This window comes from Xenopus laevis, chromosome 3L, assembly GCF_017654675.1.
Source record: "Xenopus laevis strain J_2021 chromosome 3L, Xenopus_laevis_v10.1, whole genome shotgun sequence".
In the NCBI taxonomy this organism is placed as follows: Eukaryota; Metazoa; Chordata; class Amphibia; order Anura; family Pipidae; genus Xenopus; species Xenopus laevis.
In genome coordinates, this window is record NC_054375.1 from 148,236,513 (window position 1) to 148,251,419 (window position 14,907).

Below are 14,907 nucleotides of genomic sequence, written 5' to 3' on the forward strand. Positions count from 1 at the left end.
TCAGAACTCACCGTTTATAAGGATTTAATTTACAAGATATTCATGGCTTTTGTGTATTATATATCTATAAATCTCATTACATCTTTGGCCTCTTAGCTGTGCATTCAAGAAAAAGATCGCTGGCTACTAATCTCAGGTGGACAAACTTGAAGATGGATATATATATGCAAGTTAACCCCAATCGCTTAAACCATTTAAACAATTTAAGCAAATCAAGCATAACGCTCTTTTAAAAACGATTGAGGTAACTAGCAGCCACACGGTAATCCTTACCGCATGGAACGGGATGGCCTGGGTGTCCAAACCCCAGGCCTTTCACTTGCAATCAAACAGTTCTTATCCAAATCAAAATGAACTCAGCTTTAGCTTGGCACTCACCGCGTCTATCTGATGGCCCGGGTGCTGTGCCCCGAACCCGTAGCTTGGGCGAATAAAATCTTCAAACAAGAGAATGCACGCACTCCTGGAGCCTTGATAGTTGAGGTAAAAGAGTAATTTTATTTCTTCATGTTAAAAGTAACGTCCTAACGCGTTTCGTATCAAAGATACGTAATCACATCATAGATGTGCCTATGATTACGTATCTTTTGATACGAAACGCGTTAGGACGTTACTTTTAACATGAAGAAATAAAATTACTCTTTTACCTCAACTATCAAGGCTCCAGGAGTGCGTGCATTCTCTTGTTTTAGCTGTGCATTCACCTAGAAAAATTCCCTCCCTCCTGATATTTGATCGGGACTTGTTCTGATATTGATTTGGCTCGGCTGAAAATCCCACCAATCAGTGACTGTGCAGAGAGCCCATCTGTGATACTAACCAGGCTATGTTTGTACATTTAGTATACTGTACCTCTCAACATTTGTAAGTCAAAAAATGTAGACAATCTGGGCATAACCATAATAAACCTGAAATCCCATACACTTCTGGTAAACTCTTCCTTTTTAAGGTCTATTTGACTGGGGACTGGAGGGGTTCGACTTGATGGACTTAGGTCTTTTTTTCAACCCAGTTTAACTTAACTATGGACTATACCAACTAAACCAGTAATTTTTGTTGTAACTCAACCCCTTTAAAGGAATACTATACCCCTGAACAATGTAGGTCTCTATAAAAAGATATTGCATGAACCAGCTCATATGTAAAACCCTGCTTCATGTAAACAACCCAATTTCATAATAATTAACTTTTTTAGTAGTATGTGCCATTGGGTAATCAAAAATAGAAAATTGCCATTTTGAATAATAAGGGCCGCCCCCTGGGACCATACCATGCACACAAAGGACACACACATGTAAGGTCACATGAGCCAATTAACAGCCAGAGTTCTGTCTTTTACTCTCACGCTACTTCCTGTTACTGTTAGAGCTGCAGTATTTCTGGTCAGGTGATCTCTGGGGGGGCATAGAATAATATATAAAAGGGCAATATTTACTGATATTTATATTCCTGTTTGGTAAGATTCTTTACTAGGCCACTTAATAATACGTTTTCATTCGGGGATTATAGTTTTCTTTTAAAGGGGTGGTTCACCTTTAAGTTGACTTTTAGTATGCTATACGGTAGTCTAAGCAACTTTTCAATTGGTCTTCATAATTTATTTATTATAGTTTTTACATTATTTGCTTTCTTCTTAAGGCTCTTTCTAGCTTTCACAGGAGGGTCACTGACCCCATCTAAAAAACAAATGCTCTGTAAGGCTACAAATGTATTGTTATTGCTATTTTTTATTACTCATCTTTCTATTCAGGCCTCTCCTATTCATATTCCAGTCTCTTATTCAAATCAATGCATGGTTGCTAGGGGAATTTGGACGCTAGCAACCAGATAGCCGAAACTGCAAACTGGAGAGCTGCTGAATAAAAATCTAAATAACTCAAAAACCACAAATAATAAAAATGAAAACCAATTACGAATTGTCTCAGAATATCACTCTCTACATCATACTAAAAGTTCATTTGAAGGTGAACAACCCCTTTAATTTTTCTGTCCATCTTTCAGGCTATTCCCTGTGTATCAGTCAAGGCCTTTCCACTACAACACACTCTTTATACTATTACAGTCATTATCAATACATTTTACCACATTCTGGCACATGGCTAATCAAAGGAAGAGCATTTTGTCGCCACTTACCCAGAATCCACGGTCGGCCCAGGGAAATTCACTCCCCCAAAGAACTTTAGATCCACCATGTTCTTACTTCAGTCTTCCACTTTCAACATATTAGAAATATATCTCTGTCTTGGTTTGAGGCCTACAGCTTTCACTTGTATGAGACCCACATGTATCCTGACACTAATGGTGTCCCAACGCCACCGTCTCCGTCACCGCCAAAATTTGAACCCCCTGGTTTCTTAGAAACAACTTTCAGTTCCTTCTTTACATAAAAGCAAAATAAAATAAGTCTTATTGAAAAGGAGCACAAGAACCTACGTACAGAACAAGAAAGCTTTTTCCTGGCAAATGAAGAGAAGAGAAGAAAATTAACGGCTTGTTAGCAATTTGGCTTCTCTTTTATTTCCTCCCACATTGTGTAATAGGTTTAAATCCCCTCTTTTTTTTTTTTCTAACGATGCCACCTCGTTAGGATGACAGAGACCATAGCAGGGACACTGATGCTTAAGGGGGGTTGCCATGACAATCTGGGCCTGCACAGGAGGCCAGCCCCTGGTACTTCTCTAAATATAGGGATTGAATAGCACAGGATGGGAAATCATGTTAGAAATACATTAAAGGGCTCAACAGATGTAATTTCAAGCTGACCGTGACAGGTTGCTCTGATAACCCAAATAATGGCTTTTTTCCCCCTATTAGCGGGCTCATTATATCCAAGTGTAGAACCCACTCACCTTTCAATGTAGCTATTGACTTGCTCAGTATTTGAGCGCTAAATTGTCAAGTGGAAAGATGGAGCAAGGAGCAAGCAGACCTCTGCTGTCATTGATTTAAGCCGGCATATACTGTATCTTCAGGGGACATGTAGTTGGGATATAAGAAATGTGGGTTGGATACAAGGGTAAAACTGTAGATCTCTAGCCAAGACAGAGATATATCTCTATTATGCCTTAACTGGATCATTACAGAACATTGGTTGTATGTGGAGTGGGGGATATCAAGTATAGTAGGGCAAATAGGTGACAGTAAGGCAAGATGTTGACAGTTACACTTTATATCACTGTTCATAGTTTGAGGCCACCGTCAGGAATAATTGGGCACCATACTACTAAGATATGATGGTCCTCCCCCCAGGGGATCACAACTGGTAACATCTGAGCCCTTCAGTAGTGGGCCCTGCCAGCAAATAGAATGGGACCCAAATAACAAAAACAGCCTGTTCACGTACAACCACACCCCTGACCCACCCAGTGACAATTCATTGTGCTGAAGCCCTGCCGCAAAAGCCCCCCCCCCTATGGCCCACTAATTGCATTTTTACATCTCTTGGGACCCTCTGCCACAGCGCCCCTGACTGCAGTACCCCCTGACCACCCCTGATGCTGACCCTAGAGGCCATTCAAAACTACTTCAGTACAGATGCCATACAGATGGAATGCCTACAAAATGCCTACTTTATTCAAACAATGGAGGCCCACAAGGATTCTGTCCTTTGCTCCAGTTCCTGTCAAAACGAACATTTCTCTGAATGGTCCCATGTAGGCTGTAGAGCAATGGCTCCCAAATTGTGATGCTAGCCCCCTGCTTAGGTTGGGGTTCTGGAGCAGTGGTGAGGACTTAACCTGAAGTCCAGTTAGATTGATATTTGAAGAGAATGCTTATAGGCAGAGAATAAATGAGCAGTTAGGGAGACTCAACTGCTCCAAAAGGAGACCGATGACTATATGCTCATATAATTATTCATTCTCTATTGAAAAGTCTTTTATTGGTAGCCTTCCTTAACAACTTACCTAAAGCCCAGCTTAATGGTCATTTAGGGTGTAATTCGAGTAGAATGCCTAGTTGCAGTGCTCTCCTAGATTTACCTAAAGCCCAGGGGCGAACTTGGGGCTGCTGCCGCCTGAAACACCCGGATGCCGCCCCCTCTCCCGCTCCATGCTTAAAACTTCAGAGTCAGAGCGGGTCAAAGGGAGGCTGTATCACTAGTGTAATGAGCACTATTGCGTTTTTTGCATTAGCGGAGTGGAATTTCCAGGTTAAAACACAGAAATTCGGTTCTTAATGTTACAATAGGTGGCTATTTCTGACCCGTTGTAACTGGCCGCTTACTACCGCCTGAGCCAAGGTTCTCACCTTCGCCTCATGGCAGGAGCGGCCCTGAATACGGCCCAAAACCAACTTAATTCACGTTCACTTCATTGGTGGTAGTGTTTGTTTTAAGCCTGATCAGAACAAGCACCAGCGTTCCTTTAGGGCTGCTCATCAAACACGGATGTATTCTACAAGCTGAACTCCCTTCTGTGCAGCCATGAAGAATTCATCTTAATTAGCTGCTAATGAGCATGAAGCATTGGGATTAGCATATTAGAGGATTGGGGCGGTTTTGCTAATTTAATCTTATCCATCTATGGGGAAGTGCTGTCGATCAGGAAGCAGGTCTAGGCCGGCAGGGGCTCATGAGGGCCGGGGCCCACAGCATTTTTTCCTGGTGTCCCGCCAGCCCAGTCCGACCCTGTCCAGAGGTTTTCTGTTTTACCAATATATATATTGAACTAGCTCATTATTTAGGGCCTCATGGGGCCCTCTATACCTTCAGTGCCCCTCTGCAGCAGGTAGGCGGTTCTCTGGGTTTGTGGGTCGGGTCGCAGGTCTTCTCAATAGCGAGTTTAACTCCTTTTTTTCTGATCACGTCTACTCAGGTCGGGTAGCGGGTCCAAGTGGGCAAGTATGTGGGTTGCGGGTCAAATTGGTTCCACGCAGGACTCTAGCCCATGAACTGCCCCTTAGAGTTAAGGAACCCTCCCTGTGCTGATTGGGGAATGCCCTTTCCTCCAGCTTCAGCAGATCTCTTCCACTACAGAAACAAGCTGGTTGTTGTACCTAAACCTAATGATATAATATATATTTGCATTTCTACTCATGGATGACTCCATTCTCTTGTTTTAGAATATAGAAGTCAAAGCAGCGTCCTCTAGAGAATATTACTGCAATCAGGGGGATATATTGTTGCAACCATGTTAAGGCATCTTTCTAGGGCCACACACCCCAAATCAGGATTCAGGGCTAATACAATCACTCATATAAAGTGTTGCGCCTGGTGTAGATATTGCTGTGACATTTTTAGACATTTAAATCAAGAAATTCATGGAGGAAAAAAAAAAAAAAAAGCACCTATTTTTGGTGATGGGATTTTAATTTGAATCTCTGGTAAACATCCTCGCCTCCTTCTGTCCAAAACAAATGTAGCTGTTCATCTCCGATAAAACGGCAGCGTAAATAAAGCACAGATGTCTGTCGCCCAGACCCAGACGCTTTCATGTGCTCCGAGATACTAAACAAATATGGGAGGGCAGTCGGCAGGGATTGCTTTACAACATGTGAGATAAGGATTCCAGCTTTACAGAGGAGCAAACAGAGGAGCGGGATTTACACAATGAGCGGCTAATGGATTTAGGGACCTACTTGCCACTTGCCTCCCCCCACAGCCCATAAACTGTCACTTGACTTGACAGAGTGTGAATTTATGATAAAGAACTTGACTCAAATTCTTGTCTGATGAAAGAAGTTTAATTCTAAGCAACTTCCCAATATCAATTCATCCCTCATTCTAATTGCTTTTATAATGATTTGTTAATTACAAGGATTGTTATTCCCGTTCAGTTCTCTGGGTCTGACTTTTGAAACGAATTACATTTTCTTCCATTCATTTTAAGTTACCCTTTAAAGGGTTGGTTCACCTTTAAATAACATTTTAGTGTGTTATAGAATGGCTAATTCTAAGCAACTGTTCAACTGGCCTTCATTTTTCCTTTTTTTTATAGTTTTTGAATGATTTGCCTTCTTCTTCTGACCCCATCTAAAAAACAAATGCTCTGTAAGACTACAATGTATTGTTATTGCTACTTTTTATAACGTATCTTTAAAATTCATTCATCTCCTGTTCATATTCCAGTCTCCTATTCAAATCAGTGCATGGTTGCTAGGCAGTGGCGAAACTACCGGGGGAGCAGGGGGTGCGAGCGGGTCAGGGCTCGCACCCCCTCAGGGCCCCCTGGCAGCTCGCGCACCACTGAAATCCGGGCCGAAAATCTCGTACAGAGAGGGGCGGGGGGCCCGGCTGTGCGTCCCGCACCAGGGCCCGCCCCCCTCTAGTTACGTTACTGTTGCTAGGGTAATTTTGGATCTTTAATCTGTAAGTCTCAGTTCTCCCAAGAGACCTGCTTAAATAGTTACCATTGTATCTTTCCTTATCTTAAATTGTTACAAATGTATCTAGGTGCAGCTACCAATTATTCTGGCCTCTCTGCCAGAAGCCTCTTGTTTAATTAAGTTTCAGAAATCTTTTTCTGGCTGTTCAGTGCAGGAGATCAAAGAGAATGTCAGGACATTTCAGTAACAATCCGGGACTGCGGGCTGAGCTGAGCCACGAAAAATTGGGAGGTACGATAAATGTAAAGAATAAGCTAAGCCGGCATTCTGCCAATGATGTTTGTCAGGGTGGGAGGGGGTGCTGCAAGTTTTAGGGCACAGGCTCATCCCTACGTTTAGTCCCCAGCTGGGGCCCAATCTCCTATATCGCTAGACCTGCTCTGCCCCTGCCTTGATCCAAACCCGATGGTGCCGGCTCCACAGAGAGAAGCTTGAAGAAACAATAAAGTAATAAGGCCCATAATGCATATATAACTTTATAGGAACCAATTGTGTCTGGAAAATGAGAAACACCAAATCTACATTGTCTATTATTCTCTTAATTGTTCTATTTAATATCAGCCATGAGCCCCAGGAGGACAGGATGCCTAAACCTGAAATTTCCATGGAAACCCTACTGGCAGATCTCCCAGGCTCTGTATTATCTAGCTGGCAGCAGGAGTTAATATTGATTTGTGCTCTTTCCTTTGATAAGAGGTAATCATAGGCACCAGAGGAAAGGAACAAGAGGTCAAGCTCTACAGCCAGAAGCTGGGACTAGAGGTGAGAAGAAGAGAACTGTCACTGATACAAGATATCCTTGCTTAATATGCCGCCTTGTCCTACTGGAACACTCTCTAAGGAATCCCCAGACAGCCCTTTTCATTTTAATGGAGTCTCGCCAGTTGATAGACAGGTTTGCAGTCTCATATAGGCTTGCACTCCATCCAGTACAAAAGGTCAGAGAACGTGAAATCCCTCTGTCCCTGGACTTCAGATAAAAAGGGTAATGGTGTCAGGAATACTGATATCCCTCCAAGGACTGGTCCAGACACACATCAGAAAGTTAATGAAGGTATTTCCATACAGGGCCCTGCCATTCCTGAGAATGACCGTGGAAAGTGCCGAAAGTAGGGGCAATACCTTAATTATACAAGGCTCCAGACTGCCTTATTTCTAACGGTGAATATGGGTTGTGGCTTAAAATAATGGGCAAATTCAGTAATCTCTATTCTTGCCTGGCAAATAATCAACCATTGCTGTCGGCTAGACTCGGAAGCCCACAGATAGTTCCCTTACTGAACAGTACAAGCATTTGTTAATGAAAGGAGTTATATAAGGACACTCTATATTGAGCACACACCCCGTTAAGCAGTTTTGGGGTAAATGGGGACTTTTTATAATGAGTAATGAGGTTTATAGGACCTCAAAAAGCTGAAATTGAAAGGAACTTTTGAGCCATCAAACTAGCTACTAGAAGACCAAGTCAAACCAAGTAGAACCACCATCTGGAACTGCTGAACTAAATAACGGGCTCATGATAACTGGGGGGCAGTTGAGTTGTTACCCCCAACATGATAGTTGCCTTCTAAGGTTCCATTGAATTAGCAGTTGATGATAACTTATTCATAATGGCAGTATTTCTCCCTAGATGAGAACAGAAGGCAAATCCATGTTTCCAGCATCTCTGGAGGATCAGTATGGTGAGGAGATCTCAACCTCTGGGTTGAGACTCAATAAATGACCCTTATTAATGCAATTCAATTTTCTTCTATAACACATGTATTTCATTTGTTGACAAGAATAATTAACAGGAGATACGTTATTAAACTTAAATGAAACAAGTGTTCATCTCTAGCTTAATCTTCTGGGTAGGCATTATAGATACTTTATTAATAACAGGGTGTTGTTTGATACTAAAAAAGGCAAAGGACTATCCACCAATATTGTCAACCATGCCTCGACAACAAGGACAATCTGTAGACTGGTTCCTTGTTGACCATATCCATCCAGTTAGTTCCAGAGCAGTTCATAGCTTGAGGACCAGTCTCACTGAGACTTCCAGGAGATCAGCCATGGTGCCATGTCCTAGCAAGTCTCCTGTCTCAGACCAGCACCCCATTTCTAAAAAGGGGCAATGAAAGTGTTGGAAACTTAAAATAGGGAATAAAGTTGGTGTGATAACTTTATGAGCACGAAGATCTAATGACAAGGAGGTGGCTGTCTCATGTTGATCTAGGAGACTGACTCAGAAGCTAAGGAAGCCTACAGAGGGTTCATCAATTATTAGTGAAGAAGAAGGCTGTCTCTGTCTTTTTTGCAGGTGCACAAGAGACTTTCTAAGTAATTAACTGGTAATAGAAGATATTATTGATCATTAGAAGTTGGAAAAGCACTAGGGGGTTTCTTAACTAATCAGAAAGTGATGATGTTATCACATAATTAGCCTTTTTACACAAAAACACTTGTTTTTCACTCTGGTTTGGAGGCATACTTATCTCCATTTGTATAAAACCATTAAGGTTTAAACACTGGCATGTATTAAATTGGTTTGGTGGCTCTTCATTGTCAACAACCACAGAAACCCTCAAACGCCAGACAACATTGGATTTATATAATGTTATAATGGTACTTTAGGAGTATTGTATAGAAATGTTATTGTAAAATTGCACTCTTTAACACTATAGACTGTGGTATAACATAAAAAACATATTTCTGTGGTAGCTGTTGTGGAATTATTAGGCAGGAGCCCATCTGTAACATTCTTGAAAAACAAATGCTGCATTGTGGGTCAAAAACACAGCAATTTGCATCTGTGAATTGAACCATGCAGTGCAATTGTAAAGTAGCCTTACATTATCTGTGTATAAATATACTGTAGAAGGTGCCCATGCAATCAGCGATGGACTGAGTACCTGAGCCCCACCAGAACTGCCACCAGCAGTCAACCAACTGACCACTAGCATGTGTGGAGGGGTTGAACTTGATGGTCTTTGTCTTTTTTCAACCCAATTTAACTATGTAACTATGTATGCACTAAGGTTGCCACCCAGCCAGCATTTGACAGTCCCAGGCAGTAATTCATCAGCTAGGGCCAGAATTACAAATTTACTGGCAATATAATAACTGGTAAATGTGGAAATATCCCACAAATCCCTCCCTTCCCTAACCTTTTTGAATCTAGATCACTTCTTATAAGGAAAGGCCGTCCATTTCCAACCGGCCAACTAGCCCTTTTCTCTGCCAACCCCATCACTTTATCCACCCTCAAGTGACATTCCCAATGGCCCCCCTCCCGAAAGACTGATATTGTTTTAGAAAAAAGACAGCAACCCTAATATGCATGCACGCACACCTAATCTACCACCTCCCAACTAGGGTTGCCACCTTTTCTGGAAAGAAATACCGGCCTTCCTATATATTTATCTTTTCTCCCTATTAATAACTCTGGGATCAACCGTAATTTTTACCAGCCAGGCCGGTAAAATACCAGCCAGGTGGCAACCCTACTCAGGCCTGGATTTGTGGAGATGTCACCAAGGCCCAGGCCTAGGGCAGCAGGATTTTAGGAGGCAGCATGAAGCCCAACTACACCCGCTTTAGTTCCAAAGCTCTGGGGCTGATCATGAGACATATAGACAATAGTTTTTTAAAATTTTCCATACGCCTGTCCGCAGTGCTCCTGACCTGATTATGAAAATTTGTGAATGTGCACAAAGGAGGGGGAGGGAACAGGGACCGCCTTGTAAATCCGGCCCTGACCCTACTCCCAACTCAACTCCAACCTCCATTGACGTACTGCCTCTAGGGTTGCTAACTGACCATTGCTGGGCCTTGAGTTGCTCGTCATCCCTCTCTTCCGCTCCTTTGCCCTTCCCACTTGCATAATCTATTTCCCCCACAGCCCAGTTACCGGTGCTACACAATGAGTGGGGCGGGTCAGGGTAGTAAATAAGCGGTGACAAGCAGGTCGAGGAGGAGCAGCCAGGTTGCTGAGTTAGTAACTGCAGAAGGGTCTGGTTAGGCAGCCAGAAGAGGTACATGCTTATTGCTCCCCACTGTTGCATCCAATGTTCCTTCTAAGGCAGGGGTCCCCAACCTGTTTTGGCCAGGGACCGGGCCGGGGGAGGTCAGGGGGGGCCGGGAGAGCTTCGGGAGGGGGTCGGTGGACCATATTAATTGTCCCCTAGGCTTGGCAGCCAAGTTGAAGACTGTCCACTGCCTGGTACTCGTGCACACACACGAGGCTAGCGCACGCAACAAATTGTGGTAAGCACAAAGAATTTTGTGTGAATTTATTTTGTGTTCATAGCCGAGAAGGAATTAGAGGGAACCTTGGTTGCATCCCAGGAACATACCTCTTCTTCTTACCCCTCATTGTGGCCCTGCACCTGACTTGCATTTAACTGAGCTTTTCCAAGTATCCCATTGGGCTAGTCTGACACTTGCATACAATAAACCTTCTGATGCTTTATTCAACAGTCCATCCTTGAGAAATCACAACAATAAATATATAATAATATAATATAATATAATAATAATAATAATTAAATAATAAGAAATGATCTGCAAAATTTCTCATGTGTGAGCTGCACTGATATTTTGGAGTTAAGAAAGAACTTTTTTGCCCATCTGACGTTACTTGAAGAGCTTTTTCCTTCCTTCTTTTGGATCAGCTAGAAGTTGGGTAGGACTTGGTCAAAGGGCAAGCGTCTCTTTTCAGTAACTATAGTATGTAAGCAGATATGGAAGTTACTGGGATGACCATTAAGATGATGTGTAATATTAAATAAATCTTCATACATCTTTCCCCAATGTGTTTGGTGGATTTATTCCTCTGTTGGAGGTTATCCACCATTAGAAGCCTTTTTTTATACCCGTCGACTAGAATTAAGCCCTGGCCAATTAAAAAATGGCCTTATTAATTCATTTGCCTCTGTTTCTGTAAGGCAATTACACTTTCCAAGACACAGACTTGCAGATAACAAGCTCTCTTCCCATTTGAGCATCAAGCTGGTATAAAGCTAACTAGCTTCTTGCATGGCAGGTCACACTGAATGCTGCCTGTCTACATCCGCAGTTTGCCAAGGGATTACAAAAAGGAAATTGCTCATTATTTGTCTACATATAATCTGCAGGCTTTCAATTACAGATCAGAAATATAAAACCATTTACTCATGTGCACGAATACATCAGGGCCATCCATGTATTGACTCCTGGGCCTGAAATCAAACAATCTTTCCACCAATATCTGCATTTATATCTAGATTTACACATTTGTGTGGGATCCCAGTAATATCTGTGTATTTATACAGCTCCTTTCTATTACAGTTATACACAGTGCAGCTCCTCTGGGGAGGGATCCAGTAATATCTGTGTATTTATACAGCTCCTTTCTATTACAGTTATACACAGTGCAGCTCCTCTGGGGAGGGATCCAGTAATATCTGTGTATTTATACAACTCCTTTCTATTACAGTTATACACAGTGCAGCTCCTCTGGGGAGGGATCCAGTAATATCTGTGTATTTATACAGCTCCTTTCTATTACAGTTATACACAGTGCAGCTCCTCTGGGGAGGGATCCAGTAATATCTGTGTATTTATACAGCTCCTTTCTATTACAGTTATACACAGTGCAGCTCCTCTGGGGAGGGATCCAGTAATATCTGTGTATTTATACAGCTCCTTTCTATTACAGTTATACACAGTGCAGCTCCTCTGGGGAGGGATCCAGTAATATCTGTGTATTTATACAACTCCTTTCTATTACAGTTATACACAGTGCAGCTCCTCTGGGGAGGGATCCAGTAATATCTGTGTATTTATACAACTCCTTTCTATTACAGTTATACACAGTGCAGCTCCTCTGGGGAGGGATCCAGTAACATCTGTGTATTTATACCCTCTTATCTATTAACATAGTTAGTGAGGTTGAAAAAAAGACAGATGTCCATCAAATGCAGCCTTTAACTCTATTTTAACTTGCCTATTGATTCAGTTATACGCAGAGCATAGTATATAACTGCTCCCTTCCTCTGCCGCCAGTGAGACCTAAATAAGTGACTGGAGAAAGGGCCCAGTCTGAGAGATTTGGAGTTAATACTAGTTGCTGTATACTTAAAACTACAGATAAATGACTTATACAACAATGCCGTCGTGCAAACGTGAGCACTTATTCAAAATGCATCAGTTAATAGTGTTGCTCCAGCAGAATTCTGCACTGAAATCCATTTCTCAAAAGAGCAAACAGATTTTTTTTATATTTAATTTTGAAATCTGACATGGGGCTAGACATATTGTCAATTTCCCAGCTGCCCCAAGTCATGTGACTTTTCATGACAGTATCCCTTTAAATATTTTTTTTTCTGGGGGGTGTGGCATATCAAGTTAGACCCTTGTTTCAAAGGTGGAATGAGCTGAAAGTCTAAAACCACTTGTTTTCAGGCAGTGATGGGCAAATGCTAGTGTTTTTTTATTTTTTCAGTTAAAGCAATGATAGGCAGTAAGGTTGTGGAGTGGTTAGCCTTGCACTAGCAGTAAGGTCCTTGGTTCAATTCCAGCCACTGCGCAAAATTACAAGTTTGTACATCTCTATGTCTGTGTAGGATTTACAAATTCTAAATCTATACAGGAAGTTTAATAAGTTCCTGATTAAATAGAACATATTGTGGGTGATAGAGACATTAGATTGTAAGCTCCTGTGGTGCAGAGAGTCCTGAACAATCTGTGCACATCTCTGCACAATGTATTGTTGCTATAGAAAAAGATAAATAATAATGATGTCGATGCTGATATTCTGACATTGTGACAAACGGTCTCCAGTATTATTTAGTTGTTATTTCTGAACTAAATGCCTGAGTATTCTGCCTGTCTCCAGCCCAATATATAAAATGCCGTTCGTTTGCAGAAAGCAGATTGTTTATTGATACATTTTCTTTTGTGCATTACGCAATTATCTATTCATTCCCTCTCCAATCCATCTTCCAGCCTGCCATTCCAGCCACTGCCGGTTGCTAGGATAAATGGGACCTCAGCAACTAGATAATAGTTAAGAGCTCTAGAACAATAAGTTAAATAATTCAAAAATGACAAATAATAGACGCTAATGGCTCACTGCAGAATTCCACTGTCTCCAGCATATTATATAATCATTATGCAACATGTGGCTGAATCTGATAATAAATATAAAGTGAACGTGTCAATCAAGAGAGGGATTCAACTTCTATGTTGTTAGTGCAAGAACGTCAGGAGGTACAGACCCCTCACTGACACCTCTTTTACCTGTCATCCTGTTGCCAGTCACCTATGAACAAGTCTCGGAACCGATAGCGAGGGGGCAAAGGTTGCACATCTTTCTCCAGCTCCATAGTCCTTATTCTCTGTCCCCTGTAAAAACTTTTCCAAGATCAGGAGGTCTGATACTCTTAGGGTTCAATCAGCAATGTCCAGAGCAGAAATAATGTTGTTTTTATATTATTAGCAAGAATCCTGACACCTCCTTCTTTATTGCTTATTTTCCAGGTACTGCCCACATCGTTAGCATTTTTTTCTCTTTAAAATAATCAAACGATCAACTGGCAGCAATACTCAAATGTCTATGGGATGTACAGTGAATAGACGGAGAGTGGGTTAACATATCTAATACCTGTAGGAGTTGGTTGCAGCAGTGAAGTGCAGCAGTTTGGGTCTTGTATCTTGTATCTGTATCAAAGGCATTTCTTCAGGGCAAAATCACAACAGTCTTTTTGCTGATTAAAGTTCTTTTAGATCCTAATTCATTTGTGGGTGCCAGTTCTTTTAGGGGAGATGTCCTCATTCAATTTGCTAGGAGTGGTTAATGCCTGCTGGGAAGATGAGTTAAGAGAAGGAGAGCAGCAGGCAAAGTCCATAGATATGAATGCCCAGCAAGAGAATGGAGATAAGTGCCTGGTCCTTGCTAGGAGCTGTATATCTCTATATATGTGTAATATGCTTGGCTGTAGAGTTTCAGGAAAGGAGGGGGAGATGGAGGGAGGAGTGAAAAGAGGAAGACGTTAAAAGAATGGCACTCTTTATTCTGATAAAGCTCTTAGAAAAGAAATGGGGGAATAAAAAAAGAAATGACAGAATGAATATAAGGAGGGAAGAGAAAGATGAGAGAGATGCCAGTGACAGGGAAAGTGAGCTGGAGTGGAATACAGAGACAGAAGAGAAAGACAGGTATAATGAGATGGTGATATATAGGATAGACATATATGAGGGCCTGTTCAATTAGAGAAGGAATTCTGAGTGAGAGGGATGGGAGAATTATCCAGTATAATAAAGAGAAGCAGAAGAGTGAGGAAAGACAGTAATTATAGTCGGAAAGAGTCAAAGAGATAAATGTGATGAGGAAGAGGTGCCACCATAAGAAAGAAGAACCAAATCTATAAAAGATAAACTGTGTGAGTCAGTGGGAGAAAGAGAGGGGTACTTGGTGCTGTTCCAGTGGCTCACAGGACTGTCACCCAAATGGTCCCCGAGTTTGTTTCAGGTGCTTATTCACAGCACAAGATTGCTGGGTTTTAGGTGGGTTTGGTTAGAGCTCTTCCTTCTGCTCACCCCACCTGCGCCCTAAATCTG

At 41.9% G+C, this 14,907-nt stretch overlaps 1 protein-coding gene across 6 annotated transcripts in view; it reads right to left on the bottom strand.

Moving 5' to 3' along the window:
* The window catches only part of kcnt2l.L (potassium channel, sodium activated subfamily T, member 2 like L homeolog), a 68,264-nt gene extending 53,600 nt beyond the window's left edge, over positions 1-14,664 (bottom strand). For 2 of the 6 annotated variants that reach the window (XM_041587244.1, XM_041587248.1), the window contains exon 1: positions 13,588-14,662. In XM_041587244.1, coding sequence (XP_041443178.1) covers positions 13,588-13,673 — 86 coding nt within the window. In that variant the 5' untranslated portion in view covers positions 13,674-14,662. Of the gene's footprint in view, positions 1-2,133; positions 2,519-13,587 lie in introns of those variants that run through there. The other 4 variants (XR_005966409.1, XM_041587243.1, XM_041587245.1 and 1 more) reach the window with 4 other exon arrangements.
* Positions 14,665-14,907: the final 243 nt, after the last annotated feature.